At 52.7% G+C, this 14,484-nt stretch overlaps 1 protein-coding gene across 1 annotated transcript in view; it reads right to left on the reverse strand.

The window, feature by feature from the left end:
* Positions 1–12,909: 12,909 nt before the first annotated feature.
* The window catches only part of LOC106813450, a 10,291-nt gene continuing 8,716 nt past the window's right edge, over positions 12,910–14,484 (reverse strand). Inside the window, exons 2-3 of the mRNA XM_014817581.1 lie at positions 13,507–13,954; positions 12,910–13,264 (exon numbers count right to left, since the gene is read on the reverse strand). Of these exons, the coding sequence (XP_014673067.1) occupies positions 12,910–13,264; positions 13,507–13,954 (803 nt within the window). The remainder of the gene's footprint in view (positions 13,265–13,506; positions 13,955–14,484) is intronic.

The following is a 14,484-nucleotide window of genomic DNA, read 5'->3' on the forward strand; positions in this document are numbered from 1 at the left end:
GTGTCCGCGGCCTGGTCTCGCTCGAGGCTCGGTGGCGCCCCCTTGTGGCTCGCATCAACGGCCAGTGCTTCGAACGGCGATGATTCTGATTCATCGGTGGAGAACGACGTTCCTAGGGCTTCGTCCGCTTCCACATCCCGTGCTCCTCCATCCCTCAGCATCCCGCCGCTCGCCGGCCGAGCATCCCCCGTGAGAGCATCTGCGGAGAAGGTGGAGGAAGCCATGTTCGCTTCGGCGTCTCCCATCAGGATTTCCTCTAAGTGAGAGGGAGGAGGAGGGAGAGGAGGAGGAGAGAGAGGAGGAGAGTGTTCTCCTATGTGAGAGGGAGGAGGAGGGAGAGGGGGAGGGGAGCGTTTTCCTAGGTAAGAGGGAGGAGGAGGGAGAGGGAAAGGGGATCGTTGTCCGTCCATCGTGCCGTCAGTCGTGCCGTCGTCGGCGGTGTCAGTCTCTGTCATGGCAGTCTCATTGCCATCGTCACGGTCATCGTTTACATCGTCATCATCATGGTCCTCGTCGCCGCCGCGGTCATCGTGGTGGCGGTAGTCACCACCGCCGTTCTTGGTAAATGTGTTGTTCAGGTCATCACCATCATCATGGTTGGCCATCCCACAGTCATCGTCAGCTTCATCGCGCTCCGTCAGGACATATCTCCTCGCGGTGTCAACTAAACCTGCCTTATTATCATCATCATTTTCATCATCATCATCATCGTCCATGCCGCGGTCATCATCATCATCATCCATGCCATGGTCAGTATCAACGTTATCGCGCTCCATCACTCTGTTGATGTACTCTCTCATGGTGTAGTCCAGACCTGCATCATCATCATCATCGTCCTCGCTATGGTCACCATCATCATCATCACCGTCCATGCCACGGCCATCGTCGTGGCTATCAACGCCATGGTCAACATCGTCACTGTCATTAACATCCATGCTGCAATCATCATTGTCACCACCGTCTATGCGGTCCCCATCATCATCATCGTCGTCGTCGTCGTCATGCATCAGGCTGCCTATGTAGCGCGTTATTGTCTCATCCAGCTCTCCCTCGGCCGCCGCCGCAGCCGCTGCGTCGTAGCGATGCTGCAACGCACGGAAATAATCCCCGATGTCAGCGTCCCCCGCCACACCGCGCGGCGTTGACCCCCCACCGCCGCTCGACCCGCCTGAGGTCAGGAGGTCGTCGGGCGAGGTCGCGAGGTCGCGAGGGTCGAGCGACGAGCCATCGTCGTGGCTCGAGAAGAGAGACGTGGAGGCGGAGGACTCCATGGAGGACGCGCGGGACATCGCGGACAGCGACCGTGGCGCCCCCGCGAGGCGTGCAGATCGCGGTGACCTGAAGTAGGGGGAGGCGTCCCCGCCACCTTCCTCTGTCGCCTCGTCCGACTCCTCCTCCTCGTCCGCGCGGCGCGCTCCCTCGCTGTGTGAGGAAGCGGGATGGCATCCTCCGAGTGCCACAGCCTCCGTACCGCCCCTCTGCATCGTTAGTGGCTTGTTGATTGCTGCCGCAGCCTCCGTACCGCTGCCGTCGTCTCCGTCGGACCGTGGTGACAGATCCTCTTGCTGTCTTCCCGCGTCGTCGTCGTCCACGCTAGGCGACTCCGCCACGTCCGTTGCCGCGGTGACGACGACGATGCAGTGGTCGTCCTGCACGAAGCAGTCGACGGAGAGGTAGGTCTCATCGTAGGATGGTCGCACGATGGTGGTGGCGGCGGCAGACGCGGCCTTTACCTCAGCTACAACACATCGCGCTCCCTCCGCGATTGCATCCCACTGAACCTCCTCCTCCTTCTCTGCGGTAACCTCCTCCTGCTGCTGTGCGGTATCCTCCTCTTTCTCCTCTTTCTGTGCAGCAAGTTCCTTCTGCCCCTGCTTCTCTGCGGTAACCTCCTCCTCCTTTTCTTCCTTCTCTCTCAGCTCCACTTCCTTCTCTGCGGTAGTGGTGGGGACCGCCTCACCAAATACGTAAGTGAGGTCAATGTCTGACCTCTGACAATCGAGGTCAGGCATGCTGTAGTTGGGGGTTGTGCTATAGGGGGAGCTGCCATGGCTGTCGTCTTCTTCCGATTCTTTCCCTGAAGGTGGCATGTGTTGGTTGTCCGGTTCCTCAGGTTCTTGTAGCTCTTCTGGTGTTTCGCTTTCTCGTCTTTTGTATGCGACGTCATCTTGTTGATCACCTGCTTCGCCGTTCTGTCCTCCTGCTTTGCCGTCTTTCTTTTCTGTCTCTTCGCACAGGTCACTAATGCGAGACTCATCATCTATGCCATATGTGATGACGTCACCAGCAATGACATCATCATCTATGCCATTTGTGATGACGTCATCATCTATGCAATTTGTTGTGACGTCACCAGCAGCAACGTCACCAACAATGAAGCTATCAGCTATAACGGCAACATCGTCGAGGATGACGTCGTCGACGACGAGCGGCGGCGACATCTCGTGGTCGCACTTCGACGGCTTTGCATCCTCGTGCCTCCCGGCGACTCCCTCCTCTTCCTCGTCCTCCTCAGCTGCCACCGCGGGAGTCTCCCCCAGCAACGTGAAGCAGCAGATCACGTCCGAGTCGCCCGGCAACCGCTGCTTCCTGTCGCCCGGCAGCCGCTCGTCTCCCGCGGTAACGTTTCTGACTGATTTAGGAGAGACGTCGGGTGAGGAGAGAACATCTGCGTGATGCTGTAGAGGGAGGAGGTGCAGGGAGCAAGAGGAGGCTGCGGCGGCATCGGGGAGGGAAGAGGAGGAGGAGGAGGTGGCGGCGACGTCGGGAAGGGAGGAGGAGGAAGCCCTGTGTTCCTGGTACTCCTCGTACTGGCTGTCGACTCCCGAGTCCTCCTGCCCAGCCTCCTTCATCATCACGGCCGCGAGGTCCGTAAACTCGGTCATCATCATCGTCGCTCCGTCGCTCGACACCGGACTCAGCTCTCCCGCGTCGCTCGCCGCTCTCGTCACCGCGGCAACGCTCGTTAGTTCTGTCGTCGTCGTCGCCGCGTCGTCGCTTGACGACGGACTCATCTCGCCGCTGTCGCTCGTCGTCGCGGCGACGATGCGCGCGTCTGCCTTGTCGGGGAACGAGAGAACGATGTCATCGTCGTCAGACAGCCGTGCGGGACGCCTACAGGTGGCACCACCGTCGTCGGCGAGGAACGGGAGGGTGTCGTCGACGTCAAACTCGATATCAAAGTCGTCGTCTCGGCTAATGAGCCGCGCGCCAGCATCGGCGGTCGAGGGCGCGGCGGAGAGGTCAAGGTAGAAGCCGCGGTAGAGGTCGAACGGTGATGGTCTCATGACGTCATCGTCGTCATGGAGGCTCGTGTTTGTGGCGTGTGGCGAGCGTTGTGGGTCGATCACACGACCCATCGTCGTCGCCGGAAACTCGCGAAGGCAGTGGCGCCATCCTGTGGAAATGCATCAGTAGCGTGGCCCGTAACGACGGCTGATGACGGCGGGTCTGAGCAGGCTCCTTCTTCATCTGCCAAAACTGATGTCAATGACTTCTCCAAGTAAAGAAGAACGTTAGATAGACTTCCTTTGAGATCGGAGACGGATGCGTTGAGATCGATATCATCTGTCGTCGGGATGTGTCAGACACGGCTCCGATAATTCTGATTGGGAATGTAAATAGGCAAGCGTAACCAAGTCAAAATCTGATATCATTGTAGCTTGTCAGCTTTCACCATCTATGCCTGATGTCTGTAGCCTGTGCTGCTGCCTGCTGCATCCATTGCTGATGTCTGCAGCCTGTCACCTTCACCATCTATGCCTGATGTCTGTAGCTCTGCTGCTGCTGCTGTTTCCATTGCTGATGTCTGTCCAAACTCGCTATCAAAGTCGTCGTCTCTGGCGATGGCGGCGGACAGTTCGGGGTCGAGGGGCGCAGCAGAGAGGTCAAGGTAGAAGCCACGGTAGAGGTCGAATGACGATGGTCTCATGACGTCATCGTCGTCATGGAGGCTCGTGTTTGTGGTCGTGGCGAGCGTTGTGGGTCGATCACACGACCCATCGCCGAGCGAAGCGACGGATGAGAGAGCATCGTCGTCGCTGGAACTCGCGAAGGCAGTGGCGCCATCCTGTGGAAATGCATCTGTAGCGTGAGATTATGCACGCACGAGTGCACGAGTGGGGTGTTTCTCGTAGTGAGAACAGTTTTTTTTACAGATTTGAATAGTGGCAAAGGAAGAATGCACTGCTACATTTAAAACTAAATTCTTCCAACAAAAAACTGTAATAAATGTTGGTAAAACAAAGTACCATTTCTTGATCACCACATAAAACACGCCTCATAATAAACTAGCATTGAATGAAACAACTGCAGTCAAACCTCGGTTTTCCGAACATCCATTATCCGAATTTCGGATTATCCAAACAAGATCTCAAGGTCCAGTTAATATTTAATGGAAATACGATTAGATCAGATATAGTTCATTATTATTATTAGTTTATTAGTCTGAAAAATTTGTTATCTGAACAAAATACTCCCCGCGCGTCTCGTTCGGATAATCGAGGTTTACCTGTACAACATTTAAACAGCCATCATTTCATTGCAGAGCAGCCAACAAGTCCCACAATACACTTTTCCAAATGCAAAACCGGTTCATTATCGACGATCGCGTTGCCGTGGGAACCTCAACCCTCCCCCAACGCCTCGTCGCTGACCACACATACCTGAAGCTGAAGCTGCTGCTGCTGCTGCATCCTCATCCCGGCATCCCCCGGCAGCAGCGCCGTCCGATCCTCGAATCCTCCACTCACGTCCTGCAACGTCTCGCTGACCTCGGTCATGATATCTGACCTTTCGGTGACCTCGGCCATGACATCTGACCTTTCGTTGACCTTTTCCATGACATCTGACCTCTCGCTGACCTCGGCCATGACATCTGACCTCTCGCTGACCTCGGTCACAACCTCTGAACTCTTGGTGACCCTGGTCGTCGCCTCGCTACTGACCTCTAGACTGACTGAGCGTGGCCACGAATCTTGTTCTACATCCGAGTCCATCTCATACTCCCCAGGTGGTGATGCTGCTGGTTGCCATGGTGATGATGGCTCGGAGGCTTGAGTCTCCACTAACGAATTCTCATCCTGTTCCCATGGTGATGCGGAGTACATGGCTGGATTTTCCTCGCGCGAGGCATCACATTGTTGCCACGGCACCGAGGCACTGATGGATTGTGATCCCTCGAACGATACGTCGTTATGTTGCCATGGTGATGAAGCATCGATGATCTCGGCTTCAGTAAGAGAGACTCTGTTTTGTTGCGGCGACAATAAGGGTGCAACGAAAAGTTCATCGTCTAACGCGGCATCGTCTGGTTTCCCTGGTGAGGAGATCCTAGCATCTTGCTCCTCCTCGGACCAAGTGTAGTGTTGTTCCCGTGGCGACGAGGCACTGATTGATTGTGCTCCGTTGAACGATACGTCGTTGTGTCGCCATGGCGATAAAGGTCTGTCAACTTGAGGCACGGCAAGACTGAACTGGTCTGGTTTCGATGCTGACGATGTTCCAATAGCTTGCTTGTTATCTGATGATGCTTCACCTGAATGCCGTGGTGATGAAACACAGATGGTATGTGCTCCCTCGAATGACACGTCGCTTGGTTGCCATGGTGACAAAGCACTGATAACTTGAGGCTCTGTAAGTGAGACGTCATCTGGTTGCCAAGGCGATGAGCTTCCACTCGTTTGTTCATCCTCCGCCGATGCATGATCTGGTTTCCGTGGCGACGAAGCTACGAAGGTTTCACCAACAGCATCATGAGATGACGTCACATATGTTGCTATCGGACCTAACGTGTTGAGGAGGGAAGGTGTAAATCCCATGTCCTCAGCTTTCTCCTCTTTCTCTGCAGCAAGTTCCTTCTGCCCCTGCTTCTCGGCGGTAACCTCCTCTTTCTCTGCAGCAAGTTCCTTCTGCCCCTGCTTCTCGGGTAACCTCCTCCTCCTTTTCTTCTTCGCAGCAAGTTCCTTCGGTCGCATCTTCTCCTCTGTAACCTCCTCTTCTCCTCTTTCTCGCAGCAGCATTCCTTCTGCCCCGCTCTCTGGTACCTCCTCTCTTCACTCACAACTTCTTCTGCCCCCCTGCTTATCTGCGGAACCTCCGTTCTCCTCTCTTCCACTCATCTTTCGCCTCCATCTCTTCTTTTCCCTTTCTCTTAGCTCCTCTTCCTTCACGCATTCGGTGGTGGACCGCCCGACAAATAGCGTAAGAGAGGTCACTTTGACCTCTGACACGCGCAAGTAGCAATGCTTGTAATTGAGGTCTCCTATAGAGGAGCGGCGTTTCTTCTGCTTCTTCCCTCTCGCAGCAATTCCTTCTGCCCTCTTCTCTGTCGAACCTCCTCTTTATTCCTCTTTCTCTCCAGCAAGCCTTCTGCCCATCTCTTGCTAACCTTCTTCTCCTTCACTTCAGCAACTTCTTTCTGCCCCTGTTCTCTGGAGTTAACTCTCCCTCCATTTCTTCTTCTTCCCCTTATCCCTTCCTCCATCTCTTCTTGCTTCCTTTCTCTCAGCTCCTCTCCTTCTCTGCAGTGTTTGGGGACCGTCCTCGCCAAATACGTTTGGTGTCGTGCTATAGGGGAGCTGTCGTTCTGTCGTCTTCTTCCTGATTCTTCTACTGAAGAGATTCCATGTGTGGTTGTCCGTCCTTCGTTCCTTTAGCTCTTCTGTGTTACGCCTTTCCGTCTTTTGTCTGCGACGTCATCTTGTTGATCCACCTCCGTCACTTTTCGTCCTCCCTCTTTGCCGTCTTTTTTTCCTGTCGCTTCACACGGTCACTAATGCGCAACCATCATCTCTATCCATTTGTGATTCGTCCCAGCAGTGACATTATCTAACCATTTTGGTGACCTCATCTATCTATTTTTGTACGCACCAGCGCAACGTCACCAACAATGAACCCAGCTAGTTGATTTGCCGACGCAACATCGTCGAGTATGACATGTTGTCACAACAGCGGCGCCCATCTCGTCAGTCGCATCGACTCCTTTTGCATCCCTGCTCCCGCGACCCCTCCTCTTCTACTTTTCCTCTCTTCCACTTATCTTCCCTCATCTCCCTTCTTTCTTCCTTTCTCATCTCAGCCCCTCTGTTCTCTGCCAGTGCGGGAACGCCTTGCCAAATACATATTTAGCGTCCGTGCTAAGGAGTCCGTTGCGTCGCTCTCTTCCTATTCTTTCGCTAAGATGCAATTGTTGGTTGTCCCGGTCTCAGTCCTCTGTACTCTTCTGTGTTTCCGCTTTCTCTCTTTTGTATGTGACGTCATCTTGTTGATCACCTGCTTTACTTCTGTCCTCCTGCCTTTGCCTCTTCTTTTCTGTTCTTCGCACAGTCACTAAGCCGAACTCATCATCATGCCATTGATGTCTCACCAGCAGTGACTTATCACTATCATTGTGACGTCATCATCTATGCATTTGTTGTGACGTCCCATCTACCAGCCCAACGTTCACCAAACAATAAGCCAATCAGCTATTTTTTGCCAACGGCAATACATCCGTCGATGAGCTCCGTCGACAATGACGCGCGCCACTCATGGTCGCATTCGACGCTTTGATCCTCGTGCTTCCGCGACCCTCCACTTCCTTTTCCTTCTTCCACTATCTCCTCCCATCTACTCGCTTCCTTCCCCTCAGCTCCTCTTCCTCTCTCATGTGGTGGGGGACCGCCTCACCAAAGACTACGTGGGTGTCGTGCTATAGGGAGCTCCGTTGCTGTCCGTCTTCTTCCATATCTTTTTGTCAATATGGCATGTTGCGTGTCGTCCTCAGGTCCTTGACTATTCTCGGTTTCGCATTTCTCCCTTGTATGCGACGTCATCTTGTGAATTCATCTCTTCACTTCTGTCTCCTGCTTTGCCGCTTCTTTTCTGTCTCTTCGCACAGTCACTATGCGAGACTGACATGCTAGCCATTAGTAACTGTCATCATCATATATGCCATTTTGACTCATCATCAATGCCATCGTACTGCTGACTCAATCTGCGATCATACTTTCACCATAGATTTTGCAGTCATCAGCTTATGTTTGCCTTGACGTTGGGTCAACATCGCGAGGGTTGACGTTCGTTTGATCAACGAGGCGGGTGTGTGGTTTTGGGGTGTTTGGCGCCCATCTGTTTTGTTTGTGTGTTTTGTCGAACGGTACGCTGTCTGCATCCTCGTGGGGGGTGTCCTGTTGGCCCGCTGACTCCTCTTCCTCGCTTCCTTTGTCCTCTTCTTCCCCTTATTCTTCCTCCTCCATCTCGCTTCCTTGTTCTCTTTCTCTGCTCAGCTCCTTCTTCTGTTGCTTCGGGTGGTGCTCGAGGTGTTTGGGTTGGTGAGTCTTCGCCTCCTTGCCGAGTTGTTGGGGTTTTGGTATATAGCATAGTTAGGCGTTCTTGCTTATAAGGCTGACGCCTGTGCTTTCTTCTTCTTTCGCGATTGCTTTCGTCTGAAGATCGGCATCGTGTGGTTGTCGTCCTCAGTCCTGTAGCTCTCTCGTGTTTCACCTTTCTCGCTTTAGTATGCGATCGGTTCTTTGGTGATCACCTGCTTTACGTTTTTCTTCCCTCCGCTTTTCCGCTTTCTTCTGTCTCTCGCCAGCCTTGTCACTTAATGCCAACTCTTATCATCTAGTCCTATTTGTGAGTGTCGTCACCACCAGTTACATCTATCAGTCGTCATGCAATTTGTTTGTGACTCTATCTATCTGTTATGCCATTTGTTTGTTTGTCTCACAGTTTATAGCAACTCTGTACAAACTAATTAGTATCCCATCATCTATTTGTTTCAACGCAACTCGTTGACGTTGACGTCGTGACATACGTTTAGGCGGCTGTTGCTTCCACTCTGCGGTTGTCTAGCTTCGACTTTGGTCGTGTCTTGCCATCTCGGTGCTCCGGCGTACCCTCTCTCTTCCTTTTCCTCTTCTTCCACCTTTTATCTTTCCTCCCCATCTCCTTGCTTCTTTCCTTCTCTCTCACTCCTCTTCTTCTCTGCAGTTGGTGCGTGGATCCGCTCGCAATTACATAATTAGGTGAGTCTTTTGCATGTTGTTTTTGTGTTATAAGGTGAGCTGCCTCTTCGCTGCTTCCGGATTCTGTTCGGCTGAAGATGGTCATGTGTTGTTGTCCTCCTCAGCGGCCTTGTATCTGCTCTCTGTGTTTCTTACTTCTCTTCTTTTGTTATGCTTCTTCTTTTTTGAGATCACACCTTTGGATCGTTCTTTTCCTCTTCTCGGTTTGCTTTCTTTCTTTCCTTGTTCTTCTTCATCAGGTTCACTATTATGTCGTTAGATCTATCGATCTGTTATTTCCACTTTGTTTTGGGTATGTCTGTCTGTATCGTAATGCTAGCTGGACGATTCTCATCGTATCAATTTTGTTACTCTATCATTCTGTATCGCATTTTGTTTTGTTTTTTTGTTGTGGTTTTTTCTTTTTTGTTGTACTTCACATTGTGTATTTTTAGCATTTACGTCTTATCTAACATTTATGTAAAGCCTAGTGCGAGCCCTATGTGTTTTTGGCCAACGGTTCAATCATCGTCGAGCTGGTTGACGTTTTTCTCAACCTTGTCGTGCGCATTTCTTTTCTGCATCTTTTTTTTTTTCGAGCTGTCTGTTTGCGGTGTTCCTATCGGTCGCCGTGCGACTTTCCTCCTCTTCTCTTTGTCTCTTCTTCCTACGCGTTATCTTCTCCTTCCTATTCTCTTTCTTTCTGGTTCTCTGCTTCTCAGACTCTTTCTTGTCCTGCGTCTGCTGTAGTTGGGGGGTGTTTTTTTATCTTGTCTCTCGTTCCATGAGATTTAGCGTAGTCGTGTTGGGTCGGTGCTGATTAGGGTGATCTGCCCGTTTGCGTTGGGGTCGGTGTCTTTCTGCCAATCTTGGTTGGGCTGAAGGTATTTCGCAGTTGTGTGGGTGTGGTCCGGGTTCGCGGGCAGTTGTGTGTGTAGTTTCTCTGGGTTGTTGCGCTTTTTTCTCGTCGTGTGAGTAGCGGATGCGGTCATCTGTTGGGGAGTCATCGGGTTCTTTACGTTCGTTTGTCTGTCCGGGGGCTTGGCCGTCTGTTCTGTTTGGCGGGCTGGCGTGTCGCAGCAGGGTATTCAAGCGTAATGGCGGAGACTTCAGGGCAAGGGTCTATGCCAGGTGGTAGTGTCGTCACGCAGGCTAGGTGACTGGGGGATTATCTATCGGTAGGGCGCGATTTCTGTGGGGTGCTCGTCGGAGGCTTATGTGCCTATGTTTTTGGGTTTGGGGGGTATCTTCATCAGTGCTTATGTCATTTTTGTTTTGTATTCTGTCACCAGCTAGCGATACTGCTAGCGAACAATGTACCAGTCAGCTGTATTTGGGTTGCCAACGGTTGGCAATCAGTCTTTTCTTGGGTTGGGGGAGGTTTATGACTCGGTGGTGTGGCGTACATATGGAGCGCGGGTTGTGTGTTGTGTTGGTGGTGGGCGTGGCCATTTGCTCTTTATTTGGTTCGCATTTTCGATGTGTGGGTTGGGTTGGATTGCCTTGGGGTTCTGCCTTTCCGGCGACTCCTCGTTGTTCACTTTCCTTTTCTCTTCTTTCAGCGTCTTATTTCTCGCTGTGCTCTCATGCTTCTCTGGTTCTTTGCCTTATGCTGCTCTGTGGTCAAGCTCTTTTTCTTGTTCTGCGTTTGTTTTGGTGGTTGGGGGGGGGGTTGATCCGTCTCGGCTCATCATATATAGCGAGTGGGGTGTTTCGAGCTGAAGGTGCTGACTGCCGGTGGCGCTGTCGTCTGGTCTTCAATTCTTTTTGGCGAATTATTGGCATGTGTGGGGGTGTGGGGTGGTTTTGTGGGTGTGGGTGTGGGTGGGGTTGGTGGGTGGGTTGTTGTCTGGTTTGGGGGGTGGTTGGTGGGGTTTGGTGTCGCGGTTGTCTCAGGTGGAGCTGGGAGCTTCTCTGTGGGTTTTTCTCTTCTGGTCTTTTGTATCGAGCTCGAGGGTGGTGTCTGTTGATCATCGTGTCTCTTTGCGGAGGCTTTTCTTGTGCTCGCGGCGTGGGTTGCCGGTGCTTTCTGGTCGTGTGGGCAGGCGAGGGGCGCCGTGAAGGAGATGTCAGGTATCTTATTCGTATCTGGCGTGTTATGTATTTGTGTGTTGGCGTCATGTGATTATTAGTTGCGGCATGTTGTTGGTTGGTGGGGTTGTGGTTGTGTTGTGGGGGTTTGTTTTTGCTTCATCGAGTTCGTGTATGCCTTTCGTTGTGGTTTGTGTGGGGGGCGTGTGTGGGTTGTGGGTTGGGGTTGTGGTTGTTTTTTGTTGTGTTGTGGGTGGTGGGTTTGGGGTGTTGTGGGTGTGAGTGGTCGGACCGTGTACGATGGCAGAGGTGCGGTGCATCGATGAGAATGAAGGCTGATCGAGCTATTTGGGTTTGCCGACGGCGAGATTAGGGGGGCGGGCTTGTCGATAGGGCCGTGGTGGCTGGACGAAGGGAGAGCGTGTGGGTTGGGGGTCGACGTCGGCATCTCGGGTGGTGGTGTGTGGGGGGGTGGTTTGGGGGTGTTGGTGCGCGATCTGGGTGGTGGCGGAGGTGGGGGCTGGCGGTGTGCATGGCGCGGTTGGGGGGGGGTGTGGGGTGTGGGGGGGGGGGGTGGTGGGGGGTTGGGGTGGTGTGGCCTCCTGGCTTATGGCTGCTCCTCCGTCTTCCTTTCGCTCTTCTTGGTCTCTACTCGTATCTCTCCTCTCATCTGCTCTTGCGTGTGTCTGTGCGGTCTTCGTCTCTTAGGGGTTGGGCCTCGTCTTCTTCGTGTGTGTCAGTGGTGCGTGGGGATCGCCTTGCCATTAATATCGATAGTGTGGTTAGTGGTGTGGTTCGTGCTAGAGTGGTATGCTGCCGTTTGCGTCGTCTTCTGTCCGAGGTTCTTTCGCGTGATGGCCAGTTTGGTTTGTCTGTTCCTCAGGGTGCTGCTGGTTAGTCGCTTCTGCTGGCTTGATTGGGCGTGTTCTCGTGTTTGCTATTACTGGGTAGCTGTCATTTTGGTATCATCCGCTGTTGACTTCTGGCTTCGTCGCGGGGTCTGTCGTGGTTGCGGGGGTGTGCTGGGTTCTTGGGGGTCGTGGGTCTTGTCGCTCTGAGCGGAGGTGGGTGGTTCGGGGTGACAGGTGTAGGGTGGGGAGGAGGAGTGAGCGCGGGGGCTATCTGGATGGGCCATGGGGGGGGTGGGTCGTCTGGGGGGGTACGGAGTCGGGTGGGAGGGTATGCATGGGATGGCGTAGTCGGTTATGGGGGGGAGTGGCTCGGAGTGGGTGGGGTGGGGGTTGGGGGGTGGGGGGTGAGAGCGAGGCGGGGCTAGGGGGGGTGGTTAGTTCGGGGGCAGGCGGGTGGATCGGGGTGGAGGCGGTGGACGGGCGGGGGGGGAGGCGCTATGTGGGCGGAATGTGGGGAAGGGGGCGCGAGGTCGAGCCTTGTTTTGCCAACGGCAACATCGTCAAGGCATGACGTCGTCACAATGACGCGGCGGCCCATCTTCATGCGCATTTCGACTGCTTGCATCCTCGTGCCTTTCCCGCACTCCCTCCACTTCCCTTTCCTCGCTTCCCACCTATCTTCCTCCTCCATTCTTCTTGTCTTCCTTCTCTCGCAGCTCCTTCTTCTCATGCTGGTGGGGGCCCCTCCCCAAAGACGTATAGGGCTGCATAGGGAAGCTGCCGTTCAGTCTCTTCTCCAATCTCTTTCTGAAATATTGCATGTGTTGGTTGTCCGTCCTCATGCGCCTTAGCTTCTTCTGGTGTTTGCTTTCTTCTTTTGTATCGACTCATCTTGTTGATCATCTGCTCGACTTCTGTCCTCCTCTTGCCTCTTCTTTTCTGTTCTTCCACATTCATAATGCAGATGACATCATTGCCCATAGGATTCATCATCATATATCCATTGTGTGACGTCTCCGTCTATGCCCATCCCCGTTTTACGTCACAGCAGCAACGTCCACTAAGAATGAANGATCACTAATGCGAGACTCATCATCTATGCCATTTGTGATGTCGTCACCAGCAGTGACATTATCATCTATGCCATTTGTGATGTCGTCACCAGCAGTGACATTATCATCTATGCCATTTCTGGTGACGTCATCATCTATGCCATTTGTGGTGACGTCATCATCTATGCCATTTGTTGTGACGTCACCAGCAGCAACGTCACCAACAATAAAGCCATCAGCTATGTTGTTGCTGACGGCAACATCGTCGAGGATGACGTCGTCGACAATGAGCGGCGGCGCCATCTCATGGTCGCACTTTGACTGCTTTGCATCCTCGTTCCTATGTCGTCACCAGCAGTGACATTATCATCTATGCCATTTCTGGTGACGTCATCATCTATGCCATTTGTGGTGACGTCATCATCTATGCCATTTGTTGTGACGTCACCAGCAGCAACGTCACCAACAATAAAGCCATCAGCTATGTTGTTGCCGACGGCAACATCGTCGAGGATGACGTCGTTGACAACGAGCGGCGGCGCCATCTCTTGGTCGAACTTCGACGGCTTTGCATCCTCGTGCCTCCCGGCGACTCCCTCCACTTCCTTGTCCTCTTCTTCCACCTTATCTTCCTCCTCCATCTCCTTCTTGTCTTCCTTCTCTCTCAGCTCCTCTTCTTTCTCTGCAGTGGTGGTGAGGACCGCCTCACCAAATACGTAGTTGGGGGTCGTGCTATAGGGGGAGCTGCCGTTGCTGTCGTCTTCTTCCGATTCTTTTGCTGAAGATGGCATGTGTTGGTTGTTCGGTTCCTCAGGTTCTTGTAGCTCTTCTGGTGTTTCGCTTTCTCGTCTTTTGTATGCGACGTCATCTTGTTGATCACCTGCTTCGACGTTCTGTCCTCCTGCTTTGCCGTCTTTCTTTCCTGTCTCTTCGCACAGGTCACTAATGCGAGACTCATCATCTATGCCATTTGTGATGTCGTCACCAGCAGTGACATCATCATCTATGCCATTTGTGGTGACGTCATCATCTATGCCATTTGTTAAAACTACAACATTGATTAAAATATAATGCATAATAAACTAGCATTGAATGAAACAACTGCAGTCAAACCCTCGGTTTTCCGAACATCAATTATCCGAATTTTTGATTATCCGAACAAGATCTCAAGGTCAGTTAATATTTAACGGCTAATACGATCAGATCATTTATCTGAACAAAATCCTCCCGCCCGTTTCGGTCGCATAATCGAGGTTTACCTGTACAACATTTAAATAGCCATCATTTCATTGCACAGCAGCCAACAAGTCCCACAATACACTTTTCCAAATGCAAACCCGGTTCATTATCGACTATCGCAAACCTCATCCTCCCCCCACTCGCTTCGTCACTGACCACACTACCTGAAGCTGAAGCTGCTGCTGTTGCTGCATCCTCATCCCTGCATCCCCCGGCAGCAGCGTCGTCCGATCCTCGAATCCTCTGCTCAGTCCTGCAACGTCTTGCTGACCTCGGCCATGACATCTGACCTTTCAATGACCTCGCCGATGACATCTGACT

The sequence above is a fragment of the Priapulus caudatus genome, unplaced genomic scaffold, assembly GCF_000485595.1.
Source record: "Priapulus caudatus unplaced genomic scaffold, Priapulus_caudatus-5.0.1 Scaffold775, whole genome shotgun sequence".
Classification (NCBI taxonomy): domain Eukaryota; kingdom Metazoa; phylum Priapulida; class Priapulimorpha; order Priapulimorphida; family Priapulidae; genus Priapulus; species Priapulus caudatus.